This window comes from Erpetoichthys calabaricus, chromosome 2 (assembly GCF_900747795.2).
Source record: "Erpetoichthys calabaricus chromosome 2, fErpCal1.3, whole genome shotgun sequence".
Lineage (NCBI taxonomy): Eukaryota > Metazoa > Chordata > Cladistia > Polypteriformes > Polypteridae > Erpetoichthys > Erpetoichthys calabaricus.
This window is the reverse complement of record NC_041395.2, coordinates 74700498-74727973: the sequence shown is the minus strand read 5'-3', so window position 1 is coordinate 74727973 and position 27476 is coordinate 74700498. Positions and strand designations below refer to the sequence as shown.

General features: G+C 36.3%; 2 protein-coding genes across 2 annotated transcripts; both read left to right on the top strand.

Moving 5' to 3' along the window:
- The first annotated feature begins 8419 nt into the window (after nt 1-8419).
- On the top strand, nt 8420-13808 carry LOC114645982 (protein preY, mitochondrial-like). The gene is made up of 2 exons (XM_028793930.2): nt 8420-8630; nt 13664-13808. Exons 1-2 carry the CDS (start codon nt 8449-8451, stop codon nt 13806-13808), a joined length of 327 nt encoding a protein of 108 aa, XP_028649763.1. The 5' UTR covers nt 8420-8448.
- Nucleotides 13809-13873: 65 nt separating this feature from the next.
- On the top strand, nt 13874-14154 carry LOC114645983 (phosphatidylinositol N-acetylglucosaminyltransferase subunit Y-like). Its single transcript, XM_028793931.2, has one exon. The coding sequence runs from the start codon at nt 13874-13876 to the stop codon at nt 14087-14089; it is 216 nt and encodes a 71-aa protein (XP_028649764.1). The 3' UTR covers nt 14090-14154.
- Nucleotides 14155-27476: the final 13322 nt, after the last annotated feature.

The window sequence follows — 27476 nt, the reverse complement described above, 5'->3', positions numbered from 1 at the left end:
AATTGAATTGATGAAACACTTTAAATTCTATTTAGCATAATGCTTTTTTCATACTTATCTGTCATCCTCACCACTTGAAAGCTGACGTGGAGCTCATTTTCACAGCTAGAGTTATGCTATGGAATTTCATTTTGCTGGTATATTACATGTACAGCTATACCTGCATGCTTATAACCCATCAATATATATTTTAAAAAGCTTTTCAGCTGTCTTCTATAGTACTTTGTTCTCTACTGTGGCCCCCTATTCCATTCAATGGGGTTTGGGGTGGGCACCCATTTCCACAGCAGGTGCTATGATATGGAAATGCATTTACCCTGTCTGTTACCAAAGAAAATGCTTGTTCGTATTCATATGTTAATAAAAATAAAACATATTCAAATATGTCATAAAATGTACACAAGCATAACATTCGGCTGCATTTTGGAGACTTAGTTAACCGATTTAAAAAATTTTTAACTGATTTAAAATTTTTTAGTTACATCGTCAGTCAGTTATCTAACATTTAATTCAATATTTTTATAACAGTGTGACTTATTGTAAAATAACTATAAAAGAATAAATGACATGTGTTATTAAATTAAATTAAATACCTTCTATTTAGCAGCACTTTACAGTATCATGTAGTTAGAAACATAGCCTGAATACGTTTATGGTTGCTCAAGTGACCTACAAAGAGCATCAATTGATGGCTGAGGGAGTTCTATGGCAAATTGTACTTCACATTTCCTAAATAATAACATTTTTTAAAGAAGTGCCCATTGAAGAAATCAAATCTTTGTGAATTAATTATAGCTTTAAAAAAGCTGAATCATTATAAACTGCCAAATAACATGAATACTGAGTACTTATTTATTATGGCCTCTCTAGTGATCTACAGTATTTTACTGTTATTAGTGGCTGTTGGACAAGTGAAACAATAAAATATAAAAAATATATGCTATGTATTAACGTGTGTTTATGTGTTTTATTGTTAGTTTTGAAAAATTTTTTATGCTTTATGTATTTCTGTGATGATTGTAATTATGTACCATTCATTTAAATGCCCTAACACTCGTTGAGCTTTGTGGGTGGAGCACCAGGAGGCGGGACCACCCTGACATCACCACTCTTCGGGCTATTTAACCACAGCAGGAGACTCAGAAGCAGGAGAACATTGTCAGGGAAGAGTTTGTGAGTATTGGTATTTTCTTTGGATTTTCTGGTTTTCTCTTCTGGATTGTGAATTTGAACTTGTTTCCTTAGGGTTGTCTTTCAGGCAACTCCCTTTTGCCTAATTTTTTTTTTGCTCTTTTGTGCATTTTGCTGGTATTTTTTTTAAAAATATACATTTTAAATATTATTTGGTTGCGCTTTTGTACACAAACTGCAGATTTATGGTTACCCTTCCTTGTGTGGTGTTTTTGGTATATTTTGTGACTTTTCTTGTTATTTTGCTAGCTTGTCTCATTTGGGGTCTGCTAGGCCTGCATTTAGCACTTGTGAGGCTAACTGGATTTGGGGTGAGTCTCCTTGGGAAAGCTGGTTAGATTGGCCCTGTCTTTATGGTCCAGTTAGGAAGCCTCAGACTCACATTGCTATGTCTGGGACTCCTAATCATGACAATATAATTTAGAGTGACCTCTCTCAATGTATATTGGAAACAGCAAACATATCCATAATTGAAGCTGCACAAAATGCTTCTCAAGAACTTCCTGCTCCACACTGAGAGGCAGCATGTCCCTGTAGCTCCTATCACAACTAGCTAAATAGCTAATAAAATGGTTTATATGAAGGATCACCTAGCTTCTTGTATAGATGGTAAAAATCCCTGAATTTTCCTGAGGGGATGTGTGTCATATTTTAGCAAAATCACTCCCACAACAGCCAAACTGTTTCATGCAGACAGACAGACAATCACAGTAGGAATTTGCATTACTGTATATGTGAATGCGCCTAAAAAGACTGACACGCATTTTTTCATATCCAAAACAGCAACAAATGATCAATCAATTAATCAATAAAAGGGGCCAACTTGGAAAAGCCAATTAGCCTTACATTTATATCTTTAGTCATGTAGGAGTAACCCCCACAAAGACATAGGGAGAACTTTAAATGGATAATAGCCAGAAATGGCATTTGAAGTCAAAACGCGGGATTCAAGAAGCAGCATCATTCTTATTGTTAATAACAGTAATAGAGTGGGCATGCATCGTTAAAATTTACCGTACTCTGTGCAGGTGACAAAACTATTACTTGTGCTATTGCTGCTGCTGCTTCTAGTGACCGCTAACTATTTTGCTACAATATCACTACGTGATATTTGCATTTTACCCACAGAATTAAAAAAACAATAGCTTTATTAATCTAGCTAAATTACATATTCTGTGAAAACACATTTGCATCGCATAGTCTCCACTGCAGCAGACGGAGACATGCATGTCCACAACATAGACCCTGCTAAAACCCAAATAACACGAAATACTCGTTCGCTCACTCACTCAATCACTCACTCACAATGCAGACTTCTCGACCGCGCTTGCTGGGACGAAAAGCGAAGCAGACAGCTGCGCGTGCGCATTACCACCGGCCAAAAAAAAAAGGCGTTTGGTACAGAGAATGCGTAAAATCAAATGGCGAGAAGGCGCACAATTGTGCGCGAGTACGACATGATCAGAAACCATTTGTCCCCCACCTGCACTAAATCAAAGAATGTTGGGGCGTTATGTGACTGACCTCACAGGTACTGCGGTCTGCAGTTGCACTCTATTGAAACGTTCGGTTTCAGACCTCCGCTTATATGGGATTCAGGAACTCAACTGTACGGCCAATCGATCGGATTGCTTGTTTAGTTTGAAGTGGCTGCTGCCGTCAATAGGTGGCACTCGGAGCACGGCAAAGCCAGCTGTTTGTGTTAACGACGTGAGGTGGGGTGCAACGTGAAGTATTCATTAGCCTGGGTAGACGTCATCGCACATAATCCATTCGTGCTGTTAATGTATAATAATAAATATAGCACCTATCAGTTTAAAAAGAACGTTTTAAGCTTCTTTTCAAAATTCTTAACAAAAGATGTATTGTGGTAATGTGTCCCAGATCTTTGGAGCATAAAAAAAGGCTGCTTCACCACATTTGTATGTGTATTTAACTCAGAGAATAATCAGAAGACTAGAACTTGATGATCATAAAACTCTATATAGGACATACTTGGTTAAGGATTCCAAGACGTATGACGGTGCTAAACCATCAAGTATCTTAAAAATAAGTAATACCTTTTTAAAATCAACTCCTAGTGAAGCTGGGAACCTGTGAAAAGATGCCAAAACAGGTGCAATATTTTCCCTCTTTCTGGTATACAGTGGTGTGAAAAACTATTTGCCCCCTTCCTGATTTCTTATTCTTTTGCATGTTTGTCACACAAAATGTTTCTGATCATCAAACACATTTAACCATTAGTCAAATATAACACAAGTAAACACAAAATGCAGTTTGTAAATGGTGGTTTTTATTATCTAGGGAGAAAAAAAAAATCCAAACCTACATGGCCCTGTGTGAAAAAGTAATTGCCCCCTGAACCTAATAACTGGTTGGGCCACCCTTAGCAGCAATAACTGCAATCAAGCGTTTGCGATAACTTGCAATGAGTCTTCTACAGCGCTCTGGAGGAATTTTGGCCCACTCATCTTTGCAAAATTGTTGTAATTCAGCTTTATTTGAGGGTTTTCTAGCATGTACCGCCTTTTTAAGGTCATGCCATAGCATCTCAATTGGATTCAGGTCAGGACTTTGACTAGGCCACTCCAAAGTGTTCATTTTGTTTTTCTTCAGCCATTCAGAGGTGGATTTGCTGGTGTGTTTTGGGTCATTGTCCTGTTGCAGCACCCAAGATCGCTTCAGCTTGAGTTGACGAACAGATGGCCGGACATTCTCCTTCAGGATTTTTTGGTAGACAGTAGAATTCATGGTTCCATCTATCACAGCAAGCCTTCCAGGTCCTGAAGCAGCAAAACAACCCCAGACCATCACACTACCACCACCATATTTTACTGTTGGTATGATGTTCTTTTTCTGAAATGCTGTGTTCCTTTTACGCCAGATGTAACGGGACATTTGCCTGCCAAAAAGTTCAACTTTTGACTCATCAGTCCACAAGGTATTTTCCCAAAAGTCTTGTCAATCATTGAGATGTTTCTTAGCAAAATTGAGACGAGCCCTAATGTTCTTTTTGCTTAACAGTGGTTTGCATCTTGGAAATTTGCCATGCAGGCCGTTTTTGCCCAGTCTCTTTCTTATGGTGGAGTCGTGAACACTGACCTTAATTGAGGCAAGTGAGGCCTGCAGTTCTTTAGACGTTGTCCTGGGGTCTTTTGTGACCTCTCGGATGAGTCGTCTCTGCGCTCTTGGGGTAATTTTGGTCGGCCGGCCACTCCTGGGAAGGTTCACCACTGTTCCATGTTTTTGCCATTTGTGGATAATGGCTCTCACTGTGGTTCGCTGGAGTCCCAAAGCTTTAGAAATGGCTTTATAACCTTTACCAGACTGATAGATCTCAATTACTTCTGTTCTCATTTGTTCCTGAATTTCTTTGGATCTTGGCATGATGTCTAGCTTTTGAGGTGCTTTTGGTCTACTTCTCTGTGTCAGGCAGCTCCTATTTAAGTGATTTCTTGATTGAAACAGGTGTGGCAGTAATCAGGCCTGGGGGTGGCTACGGAAATTGAACTCGGGTGTGATACACCACAGTTAGGTTATTTTTTAACAAGGGGGCAATTACTTTTTTCACACAGGGCCATGTAGGTTTGGATTTTTTTTTCTCCCTAAATAATAAACACCATCATTTAAAAACTGCATTTTGTGTTTACTTGTGTTATATTTGACTAATGGTTAAATGTGTTTGATGATCAGAAACATTTTGTGTGACAAACATGCAAAAGAATAAGAAATCAGGAAGGGGGCAAATAGTTTTTCACACCACTGTAGGTGTCACTCGGGGTCAGACTGGCCATTGGGAGGCTCAAGAGCAATCCTGATGGCCTGGCCTGTCTTCTGATTTGGCCTGCGCCACACACAATGCTTTTTTATTTTCTCAAACTGAACACAACACTGAGTATTACGAGAAACAGGAGAAGATGAATGAAAGGTTGGCAGATGGAGAAATAATGGCCAGGTGGAGGCGAAAGACAGAGGAAAGAAAAGAGAAAAGCCCTGTGACAGTGTCAAGTGCAGGTAATGGCAACACATCGCAGCTCATGTTTGCTTCATCATGTGTATAGCCTAACAGCAGTTTCACTTGCTAGCTAGCAAAACTGGTTTTATAATTTAACATTATTATGCAACAAAACTTGTTTTGGCACAATATGTTCTGCACGTCAATGAATGATAGCCACTGAGAAACCTTATATGAAGGTAAATCATTTTTATAAACTGTAGTATGCCAAGCTTAAATATCGTCAAAATATGGGAGGACAAACTCACCACACCTAACAATGTTTTACAGCTTTTATATTTAGACATCTCTTTTATGTGTTTAATGTATGGACACAGTGCTGCTATACATTTTTACTTTATTTGTGTTGGGTTTATTAATTTAAAATGTGTGCTCTGTTTTTATTCATGTCATACAAGTGGGATAGCTTGCATGGGATTGTATGAATGTCTGATTTTATTATCTTGTAATAATTTGTATCCTGGAAAGCAATTTGTGCTTGTGTTTGAAATGTACTATATGTTTCTTTTTTTGATCATTTTTTTATTGAAATACAAAACAAACACTTTAGAGAGGAACTAAAGCCATTCTGACTGGAATTACAATAAAATATTACCCCATGCTCAGTGAACATACCCAACCCCACCACCCCATAACCCAATCCAAATCAACTCAACCCCACTATGTTAAAATAAATAAAGGAGCCTATGAGTACCAGCAAGTGAGGGGACAGCACATCATTGACCCCTTTGTGGAAGATTGTGGGTTCGCTTCCCAGTTTCTCCCTGTGTGGATAGCGCTTTGAGTACTGAGAAAAGCGCTATATAAATGTAATTAATTATTATTATTATTAATTATTATTAAAGAGAAGAAGAGCTATAGATTAGGGATGCAGTCAGGCCCTGGCTACATCCATTCATGGACCAGCTACACCATATCTGTCCATTTATCAATATAAGTGCTGGATACCACATTGATCCACACCAATGACAACTCTGTAAAGATCAGATTAAGAAATGAAGACTTCCATACAGAAAAAGAAACACAGGATTTCCAACAAGAGGCAAGACAAGCAATTGTCCCTAAAGTAAATAGCCTCTGATAGATAATAGATAAATTAAGTAAGGAAAAGTCTACAACTAGAAAATGCAGGGAAAAAAGGGCATTCGAATTGAGAGAATGAAAGCAAGAAAATCAGCCACCCAAGACCAAAAACTAAACCCAAGAAGGACAGTCTCAAAGCATATGCATAAATGAACCTGGGGGTGTTCAGGGAGCAAAAGTAACAACTGCCTACCCGTTTGTGGGATTAAAAAACTTGGATCCTAAACATTCTGCAGCGATACGACGGAATGGTTTCCCAAAATCAACTCGAGTGAAACTCAGCAAATTCTGGATAATTATGATGATTGTGTCACAGCAGGGACCTTGCAAGCAGAACTAACAAGCTTGGCGATACACTGTGAGGGGCTGCAAAAGTCAACTTTGGATAGATATTGTGTGAGAACAGTGAAGGAGCTCTCAAGATCAGATGATAATACTCTTGGTTCTCATGAGACCATGGAATTGATGAGCAGAAACTGTGCCATATGCTGACAATTCTTTCTTGTCTTGCTACAATCTTTTGACTGATGCTGAATATGTCATTGGCATTGGCTACAAGTGGTGACACAAGAGGTCTGTGAATGAAGGAAATCTGTGAAGAACAGGTTAAGGATCTGTTACACAGGAGCACCTTGAGGCCTTTATGCTCATGTCAGTAGAGATGGAGATTTATGTTGGACTTGACACTGACAGTAGAATTGACAAAGTTGTAGAGAGCAGTAAACTGTTACACCGCATAATGATTTTGTAGGCTAGAGTAAAACCTTCTCTTTTTTTGGACATCTATGATATGGTCTGAGCGAGTGTAATATTCCTATCCTGAATTTTAATCCCACTCCGGTCCTGTTGTCAATCTTCCTGCTGCAGCGTTTCTATTACATATTTAGGTACTTCCATAAACAAGGCATAACATTAGTCAAGCCATGAAGAAACAAATGCATTCATAAGCTTCTTGGCATCTTGAAGTGCAAAGTAAGGTCTAACTTGTGCAATGCTTCTTAGATGAAAAAGGGCCACTTTTGTTATATTGCCAAAGTATGGTTTCAATGTTAATTCAGTTTTTAGAATCCAACATTTTTTAACTTTGTTTTTAGATTATTTATATTAATCCCATTGGGAAATTCAAATGCATATAGCAGCAGAAATATAAAAAATGAGAATACAGCCTCACATGGAAGATAATATGGCCAATTTTAGACTGTTTTGGCAGACTGAGTCTGATTATTACCTTGATTCTGTTTTGTTCATTACCAATAATAAGGATTTCGTTTTTCTCTTAATTTAACTTGACACAAATGCATAATCGTTCAGTTGATAACAGAAGATACATAGTCACTTACGCAATTTAACATATTGGTGTCATTAGGTGCTACATATTTTTTAGCGTTGGGTACTGGCCTAGCTGTGAAGCTGGCTCCACTAACAATTGGTCACTAATAATTAGACACAATGGCAGTAGGTACAGCAACAATTGAGACCTAAAATATGGCATCAGTTAGAACTCCGAAAAAAAAAATCACGTCTTTGGGAATAATGTTCGCCCGATTCAACCATAAATCCTCTTCCGTCAGATTGCGGGAGGTGTCCGCAGAACACGGGTACTGTCAACGATAGGAAGATGACGGCACCAGCAGAAGGAGACCTTTTTCGGATAGCCCAGCACCGGTAGAACGCCCACAGCCTCGTCACACTAAAAGTATCCACTCGGACTAAAGGCAAGCCTCTTATTAGAGCACAGCTATGGTCGCTTAAAAAGAACACCCGTTTAGGAGCCCCACCGCGGAGCTGAAATATGGACTAAACGAGTCGTGGGTAAGTTCTTCTCACTACTGTACTTGCAGAAAATTTACTCGATTTAAGAATTTTACACACTTCTCGGTCCATATTCCAAAATTGTTTGTTATATCGGGGATATTTTTCATCATACATATCTCAGATTATTACTATGCGTGGGAGTAACCAAAGTGTGCAGATTCTCTGTTAAATTATAGAGGGCTGTTCATAGTAATTATCAGTATCCCTATATATGCCTTCAAAAGGAACTGTTCCCTCACAGCACTGTTGCATTAGGGATTTCAGCAGTGAAACACATGGACTTGTAACCCGGATGTAAACTAAAGGGCTTTCTCAAAGGATTTGCTTTTTTCTAGTTGAGCATTATGCTTCGTAATGTCTGTAGACAGTTTCCAATAACGCCGTTAATAAACAAGAGGATTCCAGTCCGCACTCTAAGGGTATCAGAAATCCGTTTTAATGACAAGAGCGAGCAAAGCAGCAAAGACAGTTTTGACAAGAGTCTATTAAAGTACTTGGTGTGTCCTCTTTCAAAGAAGTCATTGCGGTAAGATTTCACTCTCCTCGATTAACGTGTTGTGTCAGTTACATTATACAATGGCGACTGAGAGCAACAAGTTGAGAATGTTATTATTTTAATGTTCGATTGCGTCAAAAACAAAGAAGTTTACCTGACTTGTTCCTTGATTACGCAGAAGTAGGTCTGCGAGAGACGTAATGTTTGTCGCAGGGTTATGACTTCCGTTATAACTGGATTTTTAAAATACATTTTAGACCTGGAATTTGTTCATATACACTAGTTTAAACAGTATTGTTTGTTTAACCCAACAGATATATTACATCAATACTTAGTTGAGCCTCCTTTTTACAAATATAACAGCCTCTAGACGCCTCCTATAGCCTTTGAGTGTCTGAATTCTGGATGGAGGTATTTTTGACCATTCTTCCATACAAAATCTCTCCAGTTCAGTTAAATTTAATGGCCGCCGAGCATGGACAGCCTGTTTCAAATCATCCCATAGATTTTCGATGACATTCAAGTCAGGGGACTCTGACGGCCATTCCAGAATATTGTACTTCTCCCTCTGCATGAATGCCATTGTAGATTTCGAACTGTGTTTTGGGTCATTGTCTTGCTGGAATATCAAACAGCTGCGTAACTTCAACTTTGTGACTGATGCTTGAACAGTATCCTGAAGAATTTGTTGATATTGGGTTGAAATTAAATTTATCCGACCGTCGACTTTAACAAGGGCCCCAGTGCCTGAACTAGCCACACAACCCCACAACATGATGGAACCTCCACCAAATTTGACAGTAGGTAGCAGGTGTTTTTCTTGGAATGCAGTGTTCTTCCATTATGCAAAGCGCTTTTTGTTATGACCAAATAACTCAATTTTTGTCTCCTCAGTCCAAAGCACTTTGTTTCAAAGTGAATCTGGCTTGTCTAAATGAGCATTTGTATACAACAAGCGACTCTGTTTGTGGCGTGAGTGCAGAAAGGGCTTCTTTCTCATCACCCTGCCATACAGATGTTCTTTGTGCAAATTGCGCTGAATTGTAGAACAATGTACAGATGCAACATCTGCAGCAAAATGTTCTTGCAGGTCTTTGGAGGTGATCTGTGGGTTGTCTGTAACCATTCTCACAATCCTGTGCATATGCCGCTCCTGTATTATTCTTGCCCTGCAAGACCTGGGTTTAACCGCAACTGTGCCTGTGGCCTTCCATTAACTGAATCCATTCCTTGCAGTTGAAACTGACAGTTTAAACTTCTGAGATAGCTTTTTGTAGCCTTCCCCTAAACCAGGGATGGCGAACTCCAGGCCTGGAGTGCCACAGTAGCTAGAGGTTTTCATTCTAACCCTTTTCCTAATCAGTTTTCACTGCTAATTAACTTTTCCCCCATCACTTTAATAGCCCTGTTAGAAGAGTTCAGCCCTCTAAATTGATTCATTTCTTCATTAAATGACAGCCAAGCAGAAATGAGATGTGAAACGAGCCAACAGATGACCAGCTAAACTGGGGCTTCAAACGTCAACCAATTTCACTCCAAACACTTTTCTTAATGAGAAGCCGATTCTTGCTGTTAATTGAACCTGTTATTTAATTCCATGGCCTGTTGCTGCTCTCATTCTGCCACAGCACACATTTCCAGAACTGTTGTTTTTCTATTCTTTCTAAGAGCACAGTCAAAATATTTAGGTGACCTGAGAGATCAACCTTACCAAGACCATCACCTCTCTTTAATTTCAGATATTGTGTGATGGGCACAGGGGAGCTGGTCATGTGGTGGCTTGTTTTGTGTCTCATTATAGTTTGGCTGCATTAAAGAAACAAACAACTATGGGCCCTAGTTAAAGTAATCGGCAGCAAAAACTGGTCACTAATTAAGAAGATGGTGAGAATGAAAACCTGCAGCACTCCAGGGCTGGAGTTCGCCACCCTTCCCCTAAACCATGATACTGAACAATCTTTGTTTTCAGATCTTTTGAGTTGCTTTGAGGATCCCATGCAGTCACTCTTCAGAGGAGAGTCAAAGGGAAGCACAACTTGCAACTGACCACCTTAAATACCTTTTCTCGTGATTGGACACACCTGTCTATGAAGTTCAAGGCTTAACGAGCTAATCCAACCAATTTGGTGTTGCAAGTAATCATTATTGAGCAGTTACATGCATTCAAATCGGCAAAATTACAAGGGGACCCACATTTTTGCACAGCCAGTTTTTCACATTTGATTTAATTTCATACAACTAAATACTGCTTCACTAAAAATCTTTGTTCGGAAAACACCCCAGTACTCAGATGTTCCTAGGAAATGAAAAACATACCACTGTTATCTTTTTTTGTTGAAAGTAGAGTAAATTATTATGTAGGCTGAGAAGGGTTCCCAAACTTTTTCGTATAGCTATCTATCTTATATAGATTATATATATAGATAGATAGATATATAAATATATATATAGATATATAGATAGATAGATAGATAGATATAAAGATAGATATATGAAAAAATTTGGGAACCCCTCTCAGCCTGCATAATAATTTTTTATATATATATATATATATATGTATATCTCATTCCAACATGCAAAATTGTACATTAGCGGCATGCAAGTATTGCATATGTATACCCATACACAAACTGTCAGAGGTTTACGGTCACCCAGAAATTTTCATGTTTTTGATAGAAATTGATTCTCTCTTTCTTAAGATTCAATTAAATTGAATTCAAGTTATAGCCAAGGCATTAGTAGTTATTACTGCTTCAAATGACTGATTTTTTTTGAGGTGTATTATTCACGTATGATTGCACAGCCCCATTTTTAGCAGCCATTCTTTCAGTGTCCTAATGGTCATCTGTCTCCCTTATCTTATTTAGTCATGTATAAATGCTAATTTGGTTACTACAGGATCTTTTGCAATTGCATTATTAACCGTTGAAACTGGTTATTGTGTTTACTTGGGTTGCAAGGTACTGCCATTCCTAAATATCAGTTCTGGGGTCAAAAATGGCCAAAGTAAAGCCGCTGCTGGGATAGGCCCTAGAACCTTGTGACTCTGACCTGGTTTAACTGCTTTGAGAATATTGTTACTTTTAGTTCACATTTGATTTTATTAAATCTGTAGTTAGTTGCTTTGAAAGCAGCTTCAAATGGGAAGACTAGAGGGTGCATCTAAATATATTTTATAAGTTACATTAGCTAAGTTAACATTACAAATGTAGAGGTTGGGAGCATGTACTGATACAGCATTTTGCTGCACCCACCACACAACGAACCTCCTCAGGATCCCAAATTAAGATCTGAGCACGACCATGCAATGGATGACACCTCAGTACCACACCAGTTTGAATGGAATGAAGTTGTCTCGATACGGGTTAACGTCACACCCAGGAAGGAGCAATTGCAGGTTAAGGGCCTTGCTCAAGGGCCCAACAGAGTGGAATCACTTCTGGGATTTCCAGGATTCGAACGGGCAACTTTCTGATTGCCAGCACCGATCCCTAACCTCAGAGCCACCATTTTGCCTACATTGCAAATGTAAAGTAGAAAAGTTATGCTATTTTTTAAAAAAAAATTATTTAATCCTGTATTTCAAAGGCACCCTGTGATTTTTTTTTTCCACAAATGAAAGGCAAATCATTAGTAAAAATGAACAAATGGCTGCATTTATAAACTGTTGAAAATGAACAGAATAGTAAAAGTTGTCTATCCAACAGGGTGACATCCTTATGTAATTACATATAAACAACAATAAAATAAAACTCAAGAGTCCAAAAAGCATGAGGTGTTAAGAGAAGACTGCAAATATGGAGAAGCTGTCATCCTTTCCTGGTAGAGACTCCAACAAATGTCCATTCTCCTAATAATAAGCTGGATAAAATAATGGTAAGTGTAGAGTATGAAGAACAAGTTTAGAGGAACCGAGACAAAGTAATCATGTTTCACTGACATTGGCTTTTGCAGGGTGACATGTTTGTTGATTTTTATCTGTCACCACAAATTCCAGCCCTGCAGCAACTTGCAACTGTCCACAATTTGCAAGATTTGCATTCTAAGCAAGTGCTATGGAAACAGGGAGGACTTTAAAAGCGGCATGCAGACAATCATTTGGAAAACTGACCCATAACGTGATCCATTTCTTCACAAAATGCAGGCAGTGAATTAACAGTGAGATGCATGTATTCAAGCCAATTCAGGTACTGAAAGCAAGTGGGGGCTAATGGACAGGTTTGATGTCAGTTTGGCCAAATGCATGGAAAGCATTTTTTTGAAATCATGACCTTGAACTGTGATTGTAAAATATCAACCCTTTACTTACAGAAAATGAATGGGTATTGAAAATGCAGCTGTCCTTGATATTTAGTAGATGGCAAAAATCACATCATTTATTAATGTCAGTTCAGCTTTTAATATAATTTGCATCCACATGCAGCTGAAACAACAATTGGGTCTTAGTAAGTGTGAACCCTACTAGAGTTGGAGTTGATATTCAGAAAAAATGGTTCATTTGGGCTGGCAAGACTGCAACAATGTTCAGAGTACATTGGCTGCACCTGTGCTGCAGATAGACAATCATAATGGTAACAGCTTAGGCTTCAGTTCTTTGGTTCAGCCACTTGGGTGACTTCTGTGGCCCATTGACAACATGCCCAGGAGTATAAGGGCTGGTGTGGAATGAGCCATGGTTGATGCCAATAGAGAACTGTATTGTTGTACTTGTATATATATAATGTAACTACATCTTAAATTAAAGTTTACAATCATATTAGTTCTGGTTTATAGCAAAGTAGTGGAACAAGCCTGACATACATTGTGCTTTCAGGAAGCATGGCAACCTCTCCTTGATCATGTTCATAAGTGTTATGTCATAGTTGTGAGTTTAGGAGGGCAATAACATGTAGGATGTGTAGTGCAAACTGTGTTTTAATACTAATATCAGATAGGTTTTTATTTGCATCATGTGAATTAGGTTAGTTTAAAGATACAATGAAGTTAGATGATTTACAAAAAAAGCTTAATACCAGAAAATGGTTAAAATTAATATTTACAAAATCTTTTTTTCCTTTTAACAGATATGAAGAACAAACCAATGAACTTATAAATGATGAGCTGGGAATAGCCTATCCTGTTGTTGATGGCATACCGAATCTGATCCCTCAAGATGCCAGAAAGATTCACAGAAATGAGATGCACAAGAATGACAGCAAGTTAGAGTAAACTCATTTAGAAACAGTGACCAGAGAGGCTGATTAATACTTTGTGCTAAGGAAAGAAAAAATAACATGGGGTGGTCATTATCAACTCTGACTGTTTTAGTTCCAATTATTTCTTTAACTGGACTGCTTTTTTCAGCAGCAGTGGATAAAAACTTTCCTGAGGGATGTACAAGCACTAGCAGCCTGTGCTTCTACAGTCTCCTTCTCCCTATAACCATACCGGTGTACGTGTTCTTTCATTTGTGGAAATGGATGGGAATCAAGCTCTTCAGACATAACTAGAGTATATTCTGCATTACATGTTTTGTAAGATTAGTATCATTAAATAAACTTTTTTTTTTGCCATTGCTGCATTTGCTGTCTGTATTGCTGATAGTTTAAGTAGCTGTTGTAAATTTCAGTAAATTAATTTCCAAAACAACATTTTATTTACAACAAAACTTAGCAACCTTTTCTTTGGTATATACTTTTAATGGTTATTCTATCACCCTCATCAGTGATTAAGTAAACTAACAGTTGGATTTACTTACATTCACACTTCAGTTTAATATAGCTAAAGCACATAGCAGTGCAATAAGTGAACCCATCATGGTGGTTTGGTTTTTAGTAAACGTGTCATGTTAATGGGTGGTCCGGCCTTGGCCTTGAAGTGTGGTCTCTCTTTTTTTTTTTTTTTTTAAACAAATAAATCTACTGTAATCCTTTTGCGTTTCCTAAGTTATGTTTTCACCCATTTCTTACTTGCTTTGGATTTCCTAATATTCACAATTTGTATTTGTAATAATGTATTAAAGATGTGTGGGAATTTAATGGCCAATTTCAAATCTTTTTAATTTATGCTTTTATGTGTCTAAAAACTAGTTAATTGATTAGTAATATACCTGATAACTGTAAATTAATATATCAAAAGTCTTGAGTTACTTAGTAATTCAGAATTACTGTATTTGGTTTTAAGTTTGTTTTTTTTCCCTTTTCTGTGTTGCAGATGGTAACATTATAATTCATGACATACAGGGTAAAGTAATAAATACAAAAAATATAATTTAGGGACAATATAAGCATAATAGGGTGTGCTACATGTCTGTACTCCTGCCTTAAAGCTCCAAGTCCCTGGATTTTAATCCTTACCAGGACACTGCCTTTGTAGAGTTTGTACACAGTCCTGTGCATGCTGGCTATCCAGAAGCATTTTAAAGACATTTATTTGGATGAATGGGTAATGATAAACTGGAGTGAATGGTGCCTGTCAGTGGACTGGCCACTGGCTCAGGGGTGGGTCCTACCTAATAGCCCCTTGACAGTATAATTGTATCAAGTGGATTTGATGATGGATGGATAATTAATCATTCCTAAAGCTCTGATACATACAACAAACATCAATGTTTGTTTCTTATAAAGAAGAATTGTTACATTTAAGTAAAATTCAAACCAAGAATAAACATTATTTAAAGGATACCTTAAAACAGTGATGGACGTCTAATGGTATGTTTGCCTTTTGCTCAGCCCTGTTGATTAATAAGTATATCTAACCATTCTCTAACATGGTTAATCCAATTCAGAGTTGAAGGGTGCAAAGAATGAAACCACCTTGGACCAAGCATCAGTCTTTTACTGGGTCTATACGGCTGTGAACTCACACCCGGACTAATTTAGAGTCATGTCTTCAATTCACCTAAACTGCACACCTTTGGGGATGTGGAAAGAAAACTCACATGAGCAATGACCTGTCACACAATTTGTGAAACAGCAGCTCTAACCAATGTGCTGCCATATCATCTTGCTCAATAAAACAGTAACATTAAAATACCAATATTATTGACAGACCAGAAGCTGACAGGAAAGGTAAAACTGTTAATAATTTAAGTAATCACTTATGAAATTGGTTGAAACAATAGAAACGGTACTCTGTTACTGATTATTAAGTAATGTCATAGGAAGCAGGAATGAAAAGATGAACCATTAGTTATCTTTTAAATATTTCACCTCATTTAATTTCCACAGCACATAACTACAGACTTTTGGAACTTCTTTCGAAAGATGTCAATGGTATACTGTACCTAAATATACACCAATAAAAAACAGTAATTGGGCTAATTTAAAAGAACGCCACTGAAGATTTCTAGTGCAAAACCATTAAGAACAGAAGTGAATACCCGTTCCTCAGCATATAGACTAGTGTCTCAGATAGTGCAATATGCAATGAAAGTACTTTTTTTCCTCAAAATGACCTAATATTAAGTAAATTCTGAATATTTAAACTATTAGTAATAAATACCTTATGAAAGCAAAAGAGAAACAAACAGAATGGAAATCTGTAAGAATGTACAAACACTCCCAGCATTAACCAAGTTATGTTCCAAACCTTCTAGTTATGAAAGATAAGAAAAACAAAGCGTACTAGTTATGGGGAAAATAGTCTTGTACTCTAGCATTAACTGACCTCTCCTTTTACAGACATGACCCATATTCTTAGAAAAATAACTATGTTGTCATCACATGTCATGGTAGTGAATTTGTTATTGGCGACCTCTGTAGAGCTGTTCCACTGTTTCTTTGTCCAGATACCCCCCACCAGAGAGACACACCAAATATATAAACCAAGTGGGCAAAGTATAATGTCCTTTTTAAAACAAGAGGTTCTAGTATTTAGACTGAGGTATAGAAGTTTCAAATGTTAAAATATCCTTGAAAAATTAAAAACAAACTTCTTTTTTTTTTTTGCTGCTTAGTTCATTATAATGTTATAAGAAATAAAACCTGTGCCAAGCACAAGGCAGGAGCCCATCCTTGACAATCCCTGTGCATCTCAGTTCTAAAAATGGAATATCCCACATTCATTTTAAAGAATACATCTGTACTCTTGGATATTCCTTCCAAAATGCTCTGTTCCTGTTGGATACCCCCAATATGGATGCAAGTTTGATTTACTTTTACCAATGATCCTTGTGTTTAATTATCATTAAATGATTTGCATTCATCAAATTATCTGTTAAAATATTACTCTTATTTCTTTCAGTAGTTCCTTGATGATGACCATACATGTGTAAATTGGTGCATCTATTGTTTTGATAAATCTTTATAAAGTAAATTAAAATAATTCAAGAACTACTTTTATTTATATAGTGCCTGTTGGTGTTGGATAACTTTATACTCATGCAGTAAATGACATAAGTTAAAAAGAGGGAAAATGTGTTAACTTAGGTCTCCTTTATCCGATACCAAAATTTGATTAAAAACCTGAAAAGATGGGAGTGTTAAACGTTTTCAATAACAGGAAGTTAAGGAAGGAGACAAATACTTTTTCATGGCACGGTAACTAAACAGGCAATGTTATGTGGTATATATACAGGTATATATTTATTTTTTCTAATATTTATTAATGAATTATGATCTGCAGAGCACAAAGAAGTGTACAAAGTTACTTGTGTTCAGAGAAGAATGAACTAAATCTACTTGCCTCACTATCAACTTGATATTTTCAGTAAGGAGAGTTAAGAGTAAGCATTGAGTTCATTTACAGGACCCCCAAACATTTTTAACAAGAATTGGAGTAGACGCCATGAATTGATTCACAAAAGTTTGTTGCAGTATATAAATAAGTATTTATTATTTAAAATACAAAATCAACACAATTTCCAAAGTGATATGCCAGAAACATAAAAACAAATGGGTACAAATGCATAATCTCTAAACAATATCAGGCAGATTTATATAAAAAAGGCATAATTAAAATTATTGTTAACATTTGTAACAAAATTACTCAGACCTACAGAGTTTTTTGCATCTTAAAATATATCAGTTGCTGTATACGTTAAATGCATTTTCTGTCTACTGGAATCAAATTGTAACTTTAACTCAAACCATTTAAGGTAATAATTATATGTACTAAAACAAACTACATAATGGAACATCAACAATGGTATCTAGTATCTACAGTTCAGTATATTGAATGAAAACATATGAAATGACATGCGAACTGTTATATACTGAATAAGTGAATATAATGAATGCAATTATTCACAGATAATAATGTGTACACACAACATGCAAGGTATGTATTTTAACAATATGCAAAAATCTTCCTTAATAACTCAAAATTGGTTTTCAACAATTTTCTAGTTTTTAAAATGCTTTTCAGTGAAGGCTGCCTTTGTGTTAATGTTGTAATTTAGCCAAAAGTTATTTCATGTTAAGGAGTTTTTCTGTTGTTTGCTCTTTTATTAGGCAGCATCATCAACCTTCTTAGTGGAGAGTTTGGGTCTACAAACTCTGTTTCACTTTTCACCTTAAAAAAATAAGATTTATTTAAAAGCATTTGTTTATATTTTACTTCTTCAGATTTTTTTAACTGTGTACCACCATAAGTGCTTTGGGAAAACGTTTTATTTCCACCCTCAGATGTCGACCCACTGATTTTATCTGATTCGTTATACTGGCTTTCAGGACCTGATACAGAAGGAGAAGCCCTGAAATTTCTGCACATTTCCTTGGTAGAAAAGAATGCATCTATATTGGGGATATTTGCTCTTACTCGTGATGGCAAACTAAAATCAACTGGAATCTCTGTACATTTAGCCTTTGATAAATACTTGCAAAGTTTGGAAGACATAGTAATTGAACTCGAGTCAATAGATATATCAGTTTGTGTAGCTTTATCAACATGTGTCTTCATTTCACTACAGATGTGATGACAATTTTTATATCTCTGTATATAAGGTGACATCGGTATACTTAATTCAGATGCCTTACTTTGCTTTTCAGGTTCTTCTCTTTCCATATGTCGTTGATGGTCTCTTTTTACACATAAAGCAAAGTCACTCTCCCCACTAGACACAATTACAGGCTGAAAATTCTTTTGTGTAATAAAGAGGTCTTGGCTGTTAAACATGTCTTCATTAATTTCATGTATTATTTCGATGTTAGGTTTTGTTTCCTTTGTGCTCTTCTCGTCATTAGTCTTGAAGTATTTAGTCCGTATCTCTGGACTTGAGCATGGGAGAGGTTTATTATATGAACAGCAGTCTTCATGCACCGTACACCCTTTTCTAGATAATTTTATTTTACTTCTACAGTGCAACATACATTTATCAAGACAAGAATCTGACCTGTCAAATACAGCTGTTGTTTTGCTTGGATTTATTTTGCACGCTGGTGATACCTGATTGTTATTTTTGTGGTCCGTCTCTTTGTCACTGTGGTCTTTCTTTGATAGTGAACGATGTGGGAGCTTGTGTTCTTTCTTATGTTCACAAATAATGTTTTCAAAATCTTCAAAGGACCTGATTTGCCTTTTTCTACTTGTATGTTCAAAAGTCGTGTTATCAAACTTCACAGATGGTGTGATGCACCAGTCAAAGGGGGAGCTGTTCTTCTTTGTCTTTTTACAGGGCTGATGCTCATTTGATGCTTTATTGTGATCCAGTTCTATAAGTTGTGCTTTCTCTATCTGTTTAGGTTCACTCATTGGAACTTTGTGTTTGTTTTTATTACTTTTTTTATGTTTTCTTTTTCTACATTTTTCATTCTCATAAGAATATCTTAAATATTGAAACAAGGAATTATCAAATTCATTATCTTCACCTGAACAGTCAGGTATTTGTGTGTTCTGTTCTATTACATTAGAGCTATTTCGTTGGTTTTTACATTTTTTGAAAGATTTTTTCCTTTTCTTCACTTTTGTAGACTCCATAATTCTTGAATATTATTCAAGGAAATCTAAAAATAAATGTAAAGAACATTGACTTAATATGTTAAATAATTGGCATTATTTCCTGTGATGACTAAGCAGGTGCTAAATATTATTTCATCAAAACTGATTTAGGTAACCTTTAAGGAAAAGAAGTCCAAGTGTACAGTAAAAAATTTTATAAAATGTGAACGACCAATGTAAACAAACATTATTCACATATATTTAAAAAAGTCAAAAGAAACCTGATGGTTTACTCCTTAAGGCCTGCAGGTTATACCATGGGCATTTCATAGCAGTGAAAAAGCAGACAGTATAGCCATGAATTTAAGAAAGACAGCAGACTGCATTTAACCTATTTAATATTTTAAAGAGAAATCTACAATTTATTTTACTTAAATTTTACTAACTAAAATTGTATTTCAACTGCATAAATTATGTCATTTGCACATACTGTACTATATAGTAGCTGTCCAGCCAAGCTACTGCAATTTTACCCCCTACTAAAAAAAAAACATATTTGTAGACAGGTATACTGTATATTCTCATAAATATGTTGCTGGTATTAAATGCTTGTTTGGAGCTAAAACATTGGACACAATGGCAGCATGTGATAATTAAATATACTGCAGGACTGGAAGGCCAGATTGATTATAATTGGATTGTATTTGTCATAGAACTTACACTTACCTTCAGATAAGGCAAGTGCCAGGAGATTTAAGCAAGAGGGGATTAAAAGGAGACATCATTAAGTGTTTAAAACTATGAAAAGAATTAGCACAGTGGATCGAGAGTGTTACTTTAAAATGAGTTCATTAACAACACGGTGATGCTGTTGGAAATTTGTTAAAGAGTAAATTTCGCACACATATTAGGAAACTTTTGTTCACACAGAGAACCACAAATGCAGGAATAAGTTACTAAGCAGTGTGGTACACAGTAGGACTTTAGGAACCTTCAAAATAAGACGCTGTTATGTTGAAAGGATTAACTGGATAGGACTGCGGAGGTTTGTTGGTCTGAATGTCCTGTTTTTGTCTGAATTTTTCTAATGTTTTACGATAAACTGGTTAATGAAAAGATGGCAGTATTACATAACACATAAAATACCTGGGGCAACATACTGTACATTGCAATCTTGCAGTTTGCAAGGCTGACAATACAACATAAATGACTGCATGTAACTTGTAAAAATGGACGGTATTCATGCATGTTGCTGACAGATAGGTGCTAGGAATCAGCTCAATGATTCATAAGGGACTTGGAGAAAGTACAAATATCATAGTGTGGGTAAAAGGGGCAGATGACATACACTGCGGATAAAGCTGACATCTTATTCCGCAACTTTTTGCCAAAGGGGCATGTCAGATTTGCCCGTCATACTTACCAATCTTGTTGCTACACCATGTCAAATTACATGATTGTAAATCGCAGTCCACATCACATTTACAGACTGAGTGCTGATCTTCCAGCACAGTCATACTTACCCCTTTTCTGATAGCCAACTGCGTGTTGCCTGTTAAAGTGACACTTTACGAAGGGTTAGCCGCTGCAGCAAGTTTCAGCACAAGTTCTGTCCTTTAATTCTTTTTACCATTCTATTATGGTATGTAAAACAGAAGTCATCAGACAGATGAGCTCTTCTACTTTGTGAATTTCCCCTTGGGATTAATAGATAGATAAAGTACCTATCTATCTATCTATTTGTGAGGTTCAAAACGTGCATGTACCTTATTCCTCATTAATACATTCTATGCATTGTACTTCCAGATGCACATTCATGGGCTCATTTGGTTGTCAGCTGTCCTGTGTACACAGGCTGCCCCTCCAACTAAAGAGAAAAATCAAACCCATTTAATTTTATCCTAACCAGTCACAGACTAGTTGGTCTCAGTCGTTAGACCTGTTATGTTACATGATAGGCTTCACAGGAGCACACCAATGGCTGCCTCCAACTAGCCAAGATTATGTAAATGAAGGCTACGACTAAAAATAACTGGAAAAGTTATTTAATGTGTCACAGGCTTAAGGTGTTTAATAGAAGAAATGACGCGCATCCAGAGAAAATTCAATATAAAAAAACACCTTTGCCCCTTGTCCCCTGTAAACATAGATGCAAAAAAAATCAACTTTTAATAACAATAAATCTCAAAGATGACAACTGTCTGCTGTACATGGCCAAATTGATGTTCTTCTGTCTCATAAAACTCACAGGGTATAGTCATTTCCAATAACATGGAATATTAGCTTGCTGATAAATTTGGTCATTTCTGATAAAGTATTTAATAAACCTCTTTGTGGTCAAAATGTCATGCTATTAATCCTTAAACAGGTATCAAGTTAATTGTCAAAGTACAGTTATTATAAATCTGTAATGAACCAACTGAGTACATTTTTTACCATGTTTGTGATTGAATGACAGGAAAAATATAACATGGATTGTCACATTTTTTGTACCATAAGAGAAGACCTCATAGGAGGCTGACATGAAAATATTCACACACTCTGAGTAGTTGCAAACCCACTGACAGCATAACTTTCAATAGTGTGGGAGTTTAGACAGTAGAAACATTACAGTCCATTCTGTCTAATAGAAAGTATACTAAAAAAACATTATTTTATGTTCCATAAATTTCAATGTGGGAAACTGTTTTTGTTTACATCCACAGGAATCATTTGAAGACAATGCAGGTGACACAGATAAAGAATAAACAGTGGCTAGGTCTTCGAGACATATTGATTTTCCTACCATTTGGCTTTTTTTAGTTTATCTTTTGATTTAGTATAATTTTGGCAATATGTAAAAACACCGTTATTTGAAAACTTTACATATATTATTTACTGTAGGTGTTGTGTTAGTATTCAGCAGCCAGGTCTCTATGACAATAAAACTGTAGACCTAATAGCAGCCTGCAGCTGATTAAATGACTATACAGACAGTCCATCTAACAACAGAGGCATACACAGAGCTTGAACTTCAGCACAAGAGTTTGAGAATTGTGCACTTTATTTTAATATATTTCACAGTTTAATAAAGCAGGAAAATATCCCTGCTTTAACAAGACAAGAATATAAAGTTATTTTTTCCCTCAATTATAGTCTGAGCTGAGAAATAAAAATGCTTGATTCATGCCACTTCGAGTGTTCAATGAGATGGCGAGTCAATCATCTGAGAATGGTAAGTGCATACCGGGTAAAAGTCTGAACACACCCAGAAGTTTTCAAAGTTTTGATAGAAATTGATACCCTTTTTATCAATATACCATTAAATTGATTTCAAGACATTAATGGTGTTGCTAATTGCTCTTACTGCTTGAAATGACTGTTTTTTAATATACAGTATTACTTAGATACTGTACGACTGCAAAGCCCCATCTTCATCAACCACTCCTTCGGTTTCCTGATGGTGAACTCAATTAGCTTATCCTTAATTAGTCATGTATAAGTGCTAATTGGTTATCAGAGAAATCTTTGTAATAGCACCTCTGAAACCTGTTATTTTGTTCATGTGCGTTGCAAGGTACTGGCATTCCTAAAGTTCAGTTCAGGGATCAAGAATGGCCAAAATAAAATAGCTTTCTCAAGAAACATGTTAATCAACTGATTTTCGCACAATGAAGCTTATTCCATGTAATAGTTTTCCAAAAAACCAAAGATTTCATACAGGATATAATCAGGATAGAAAAAGAAGAGGAAGGCCTATGACACATACTCTTATTGCTAACTATCTTTTATGTTATTTCCTAATATTTCAACATAGTAAGTAAAACAGGAATGGTTTCGTATAATCCTCTTGTGGCTGGTTGTTACCCCTTCTGTACTAGATAATTTTAAAATCAATAAAGAATAATGACTTCACATAACATCAAACAAATGATGGTGTAAAGGAATAGAAAAAACATTCATTAAATAACATCATTCTGATGTCTGATTAGATAGATAGATTAAAGAAATAAATGTAAATGCAACATTCAAAGTTTGACGTTGTCAAGTGAAGATGCCCTTAAATAAAAAAGCAGAAAACTTTAAATAAGAATCAGTACATAATACATGGAGTAGCACAAGCAAATGGTTTAACTACTAATCTAAAAGCAGTGTTTCACGGGTTGGTTTGTCAAGTTATTTCAGGCTTAAATAAATGAAAATTCTGAGTTGGTGTAAACCTCCCTAATTCAGGGTGTTCATAAGAAATGTAATGATTGACGTAAGGTAGAAGTACATAATAAACAAGAATAGTTGCATCCAATATTTGAAATATTAAAAGGTGTGCTTCAATTTAAATGTTCAAAAGTCTAAATATTCTCAGCTGAAAAGAATTTGTAATTTTTCATTTTATGATAAGAGGTCCATAGAGTGATAGGTCCCTAGCGAAAGATTTCAAATGGAAAATAACATCTTATTCATAATCACTGACCTTGAAATAGTATAAAACGATACCCAACATGCTCATGTTTGAAATTTGTCATTTTTAAACTTCTGGGAGTGACTGTTAGTGGGCTAGGACCAATGGTAAGTAATACAATATTATATTCACGATCAGCAATCTCAAAACAGCATAAAACGACACTCCACACATCTATATTATCGAACTCCATTTTTTCAAAATTTTTTGAAAAGGAGTAATTTTGACCTCCGATATCTTATTAGGGATGAACCCTTGAGGTTGGTTGATTTCCCATGTACACTTTCGGGTCCTTCTGATCATTTTTGATAATGACATCTATTGATGTACTATTTATCATAAGAGTGTAATTTTCTGATAAAATGTGGTCCAAAAATGGCCTTAAATTAGGCCACTTAAAGAAATAAATTTAATAGCAATATTTTATATTCAAAGTTGTCAAGTAAAGATGCTCTTCAATGCTTTTCATCTAGAGAGCCAAAAATAGGGGTAAAGCTTGATGCTTTATACATAACTAGACATCAGTGACGTAGCTAACATATCAGAAAAAAATATTAAAGTGGCTTCCTTTGTAATATTAAGGAAAAGAAATAAAGACTTCAAGAAAAAAAATTTAAATAAAAAGTAGGTGTATTTAATTTGTAGAGTTTCTTTGAAATAAGTTTTTGTACAGCAAATGTTTAATTTTTGTGTAAGGCACTTTAAATACATTGTTTCAGAAACACGAATAAGCAACTTAAAACTACAAAAAACTGGTAAAATTGTTGTGGGTCACTTATTTATTTATTTAATTTATGGGCATTTAAAGCAAAATAATTGAAAACTACTACTGCATGGATTTTTTTTTTATTGAGTGGGCACCTCGGAAGTGGATACCTTATTGTATTATATGCTATTCTCATTAATGTGTACAGAAATAAAATGACAGAAAAAACAGTAAATTTTATTATATCAAGTCAAATTATTACTTTCAATATTACAAATGGTATGATTTACAATTTGTATAAATATTATTGTAATATCACGCAAATGAATTAGAAAATCCTTATTAATCATATTTTCATGTTAATATTCACAACTGATAACTTGAATATCACTATCAAAACTAGAAAATTGTTCAAATAAATGTTATCTGTACAGAAAAACTAATTATACAATCTCACTGGATAACATTTTTTTCCTTCTAGATTTCCTTTTAGCAAATTTCTTGATAATACTTTTTACGGGTTTTTTTTTGGCTGTCTTTTTGAATAAAGAGAACTGATAAACTTGACAGTGTCATTTGCGACACAGTTAATTTCAAATAGATTTTTTTTTAATTAATCCCAGTTTGCTGAAAGATCTTTCAGCTATTGCTACTATTTCAGGAATTGTCAAAAACAAAATACATGAAGTACAAATATCAGGCAGCCTTGAAGCTGACGCAAATACACAAACAGAATGTATTGTGCCTTGCATATGCAGTTTCACTTACTAGATGCAATACATACATATGAACTTACCCATAGGTCCCCCTCGTTCTGAACTTTGCTGCCTTCTATCAACAATACACATGGATCTACCTATGCTGCGTTCCAACGCTATTATTATGTTCCATGAAAATAGTGCACTCCCCATAACATTTTTTCATGTGTTCGGTAACAAATACAATAGTATTCATTGTGGAAACCAGGGGCACATACAGCTGCCCCAACCCCAACACAGATGGGCAGAGACGCAGGTGCAACACGCAACACTTTATTTACACTGGGGAGAAGCTTTTTCTCGCTCCCCAGAGCATAGCACAGTACAATGCACCAAAAAACAATTCACAGTCCTTATCTTTCCTTCCTTTTGCCAGTCCTTCTGTCTCCACTCCTCCTCACAAGCTTCGTCCTTCTTCCTCCTGACTCTGGCACCCCAAGTAGTGGTGGCCTGGCTCCTTTATTTAGGGCACTACGAAGGACTCCAGGTGTACAACGAGCTTCTTCCAGCAGCACTTCCAGGTGTGGCTGCTAAATAGGGCTCGGCAAAGGTCCAGGCGCCCCTTGCCGGTGACCACAGGCCCCAGTAGGGTTGAGCTTCCATGCTCCAAACCTGTGACCCCGCTGCAAGCCAGGGAGTTGCCCTCTAACGTTCCAGGGGAGACTGTGTCGTGTCTTGGCCAAGTAAGGACCCCAGCGGTCTGCCTTATCATACAATTTTGTAGAAGACTCACCCCAGTGCAAAAAAAAAAAATCACTGATAATTTATTACTTGCATTACCTTGTTAACCAAATTTTTGCATTATATGACAATATGTTGCTGCTTGACTCCTTGGGTAGAAGCTTGTGCTTCTACCCAGCTGCCCTTGTTAGAAAGACAGGATTGAGACCAGTGATTTGAAAATGTACAGTTTCAAACTGTATGACTGATGACAGCTGCTGTTAGAACATGTAAGTGGAGTTGTCATTGGTTTCACAAACAGGTTCTTAAACTTTTTAACCTGAGGACCTAAATAAGAAAACTGATATCATACTGTGACACATGATGAGGATTATTATCATAATGACATTGGAGTCATAAACAGACAAAAAAATCAATGGTTATTTATTAGAAAAACTTTAAAGGGTTTGTTCCTTTCAAGCTTTTACTAATAAAAGCTAATAATATTAATACTTTTACTAATATAGAAAAGTGGAAAGCCTATATATAGTTAATAAACCAATAATATAATTCAAAACAGGGAGCAGGTTACTGAGGTACAGTGTATATACTTGGTGTATGCTCTAGTAAAGCTGAGAGAAATTAGTTTTTGGGATGTGACTAAAGGATTTTTAAAGTATATTATGAACTAAGCATTTAATTACTTAACTTTTTTAAATGACCTCCATTACTAACAATACATGAGTCTAAATGAATTTGCAAATAGTTCAACAACTGTTGCTTTTGAAGCTTCCACTCTCTAATCATTCTTGTATCTATTACAAATTGATTTGTAATCCGCCGTGGATACTGGTGTTTGCTAAATAATAATAACATAAACCAGTTTTCATTTAACAATTCAGTAAACCGAGTAAAACGCGAGCTAAATTATTCCTAAAAAATAGCCAACGTGCACTGTTTGTATTATACAGTGACAGGATAAATCTTGATAATTTGGTTAACCGTCCAGTTTGAAATGTTTCATTCTACTGACAGACATCGTTCTGAATGTCTACAGTTAATCTCAACCTTTTGATATTTTCTTCCATTCTTACAGTTCTCAAAAATCATGTTCTTCACCAGTAGATTGACATTTATCGAACCTCTTTAGGGCGGCACAGTGGGTACTGCTGCTGCCTCGCAGTTGGGAGACCTGAGGACCTGGGTTCGCTTCCCGGGTCCTCCCTGCGTGGAGTTTGCATGTCCTCCCCGTGGCGATTCTAAATTGGCCCTAGTGTGTGCTTGGTGTGTCCTGCGGTGGGTTGGCACCCTGCCCGGGATTGGTTCCTGCCTTGTGCCCTGTGTTGGCTGGGATTGGCTCCAGCAGACCCCCGTGACCCTGTGTTCGGATTCAGCGGGATGGAAAATGGATGGAACCTCTTTAAAATAGTGTTATGAGAATTCTTACCACACACTCA

Coding starts and splice junctions, on each gene's coding strand:
- LOC114645982 (XM_028793930.2), top strand. CDS start 8,449: ATGCTTCGTAATGTCTGTAGACAGTTTCCAATAACGCCGTTAATAAAC. Junction 8,631..13,663: donor CTTTCAAAGAAGTCATTGCG/GTAAGATTTCAC, acceptor TCCTTTTAACAG/ATATGAAGAACAAACCAATG.
- LOC114645983 (XM_028793931.2), top strand. CDS start 13,874: ATGGGGTGGTCATTATCAACTCTGACTGTTTTAGTTCCAATTATTTCT.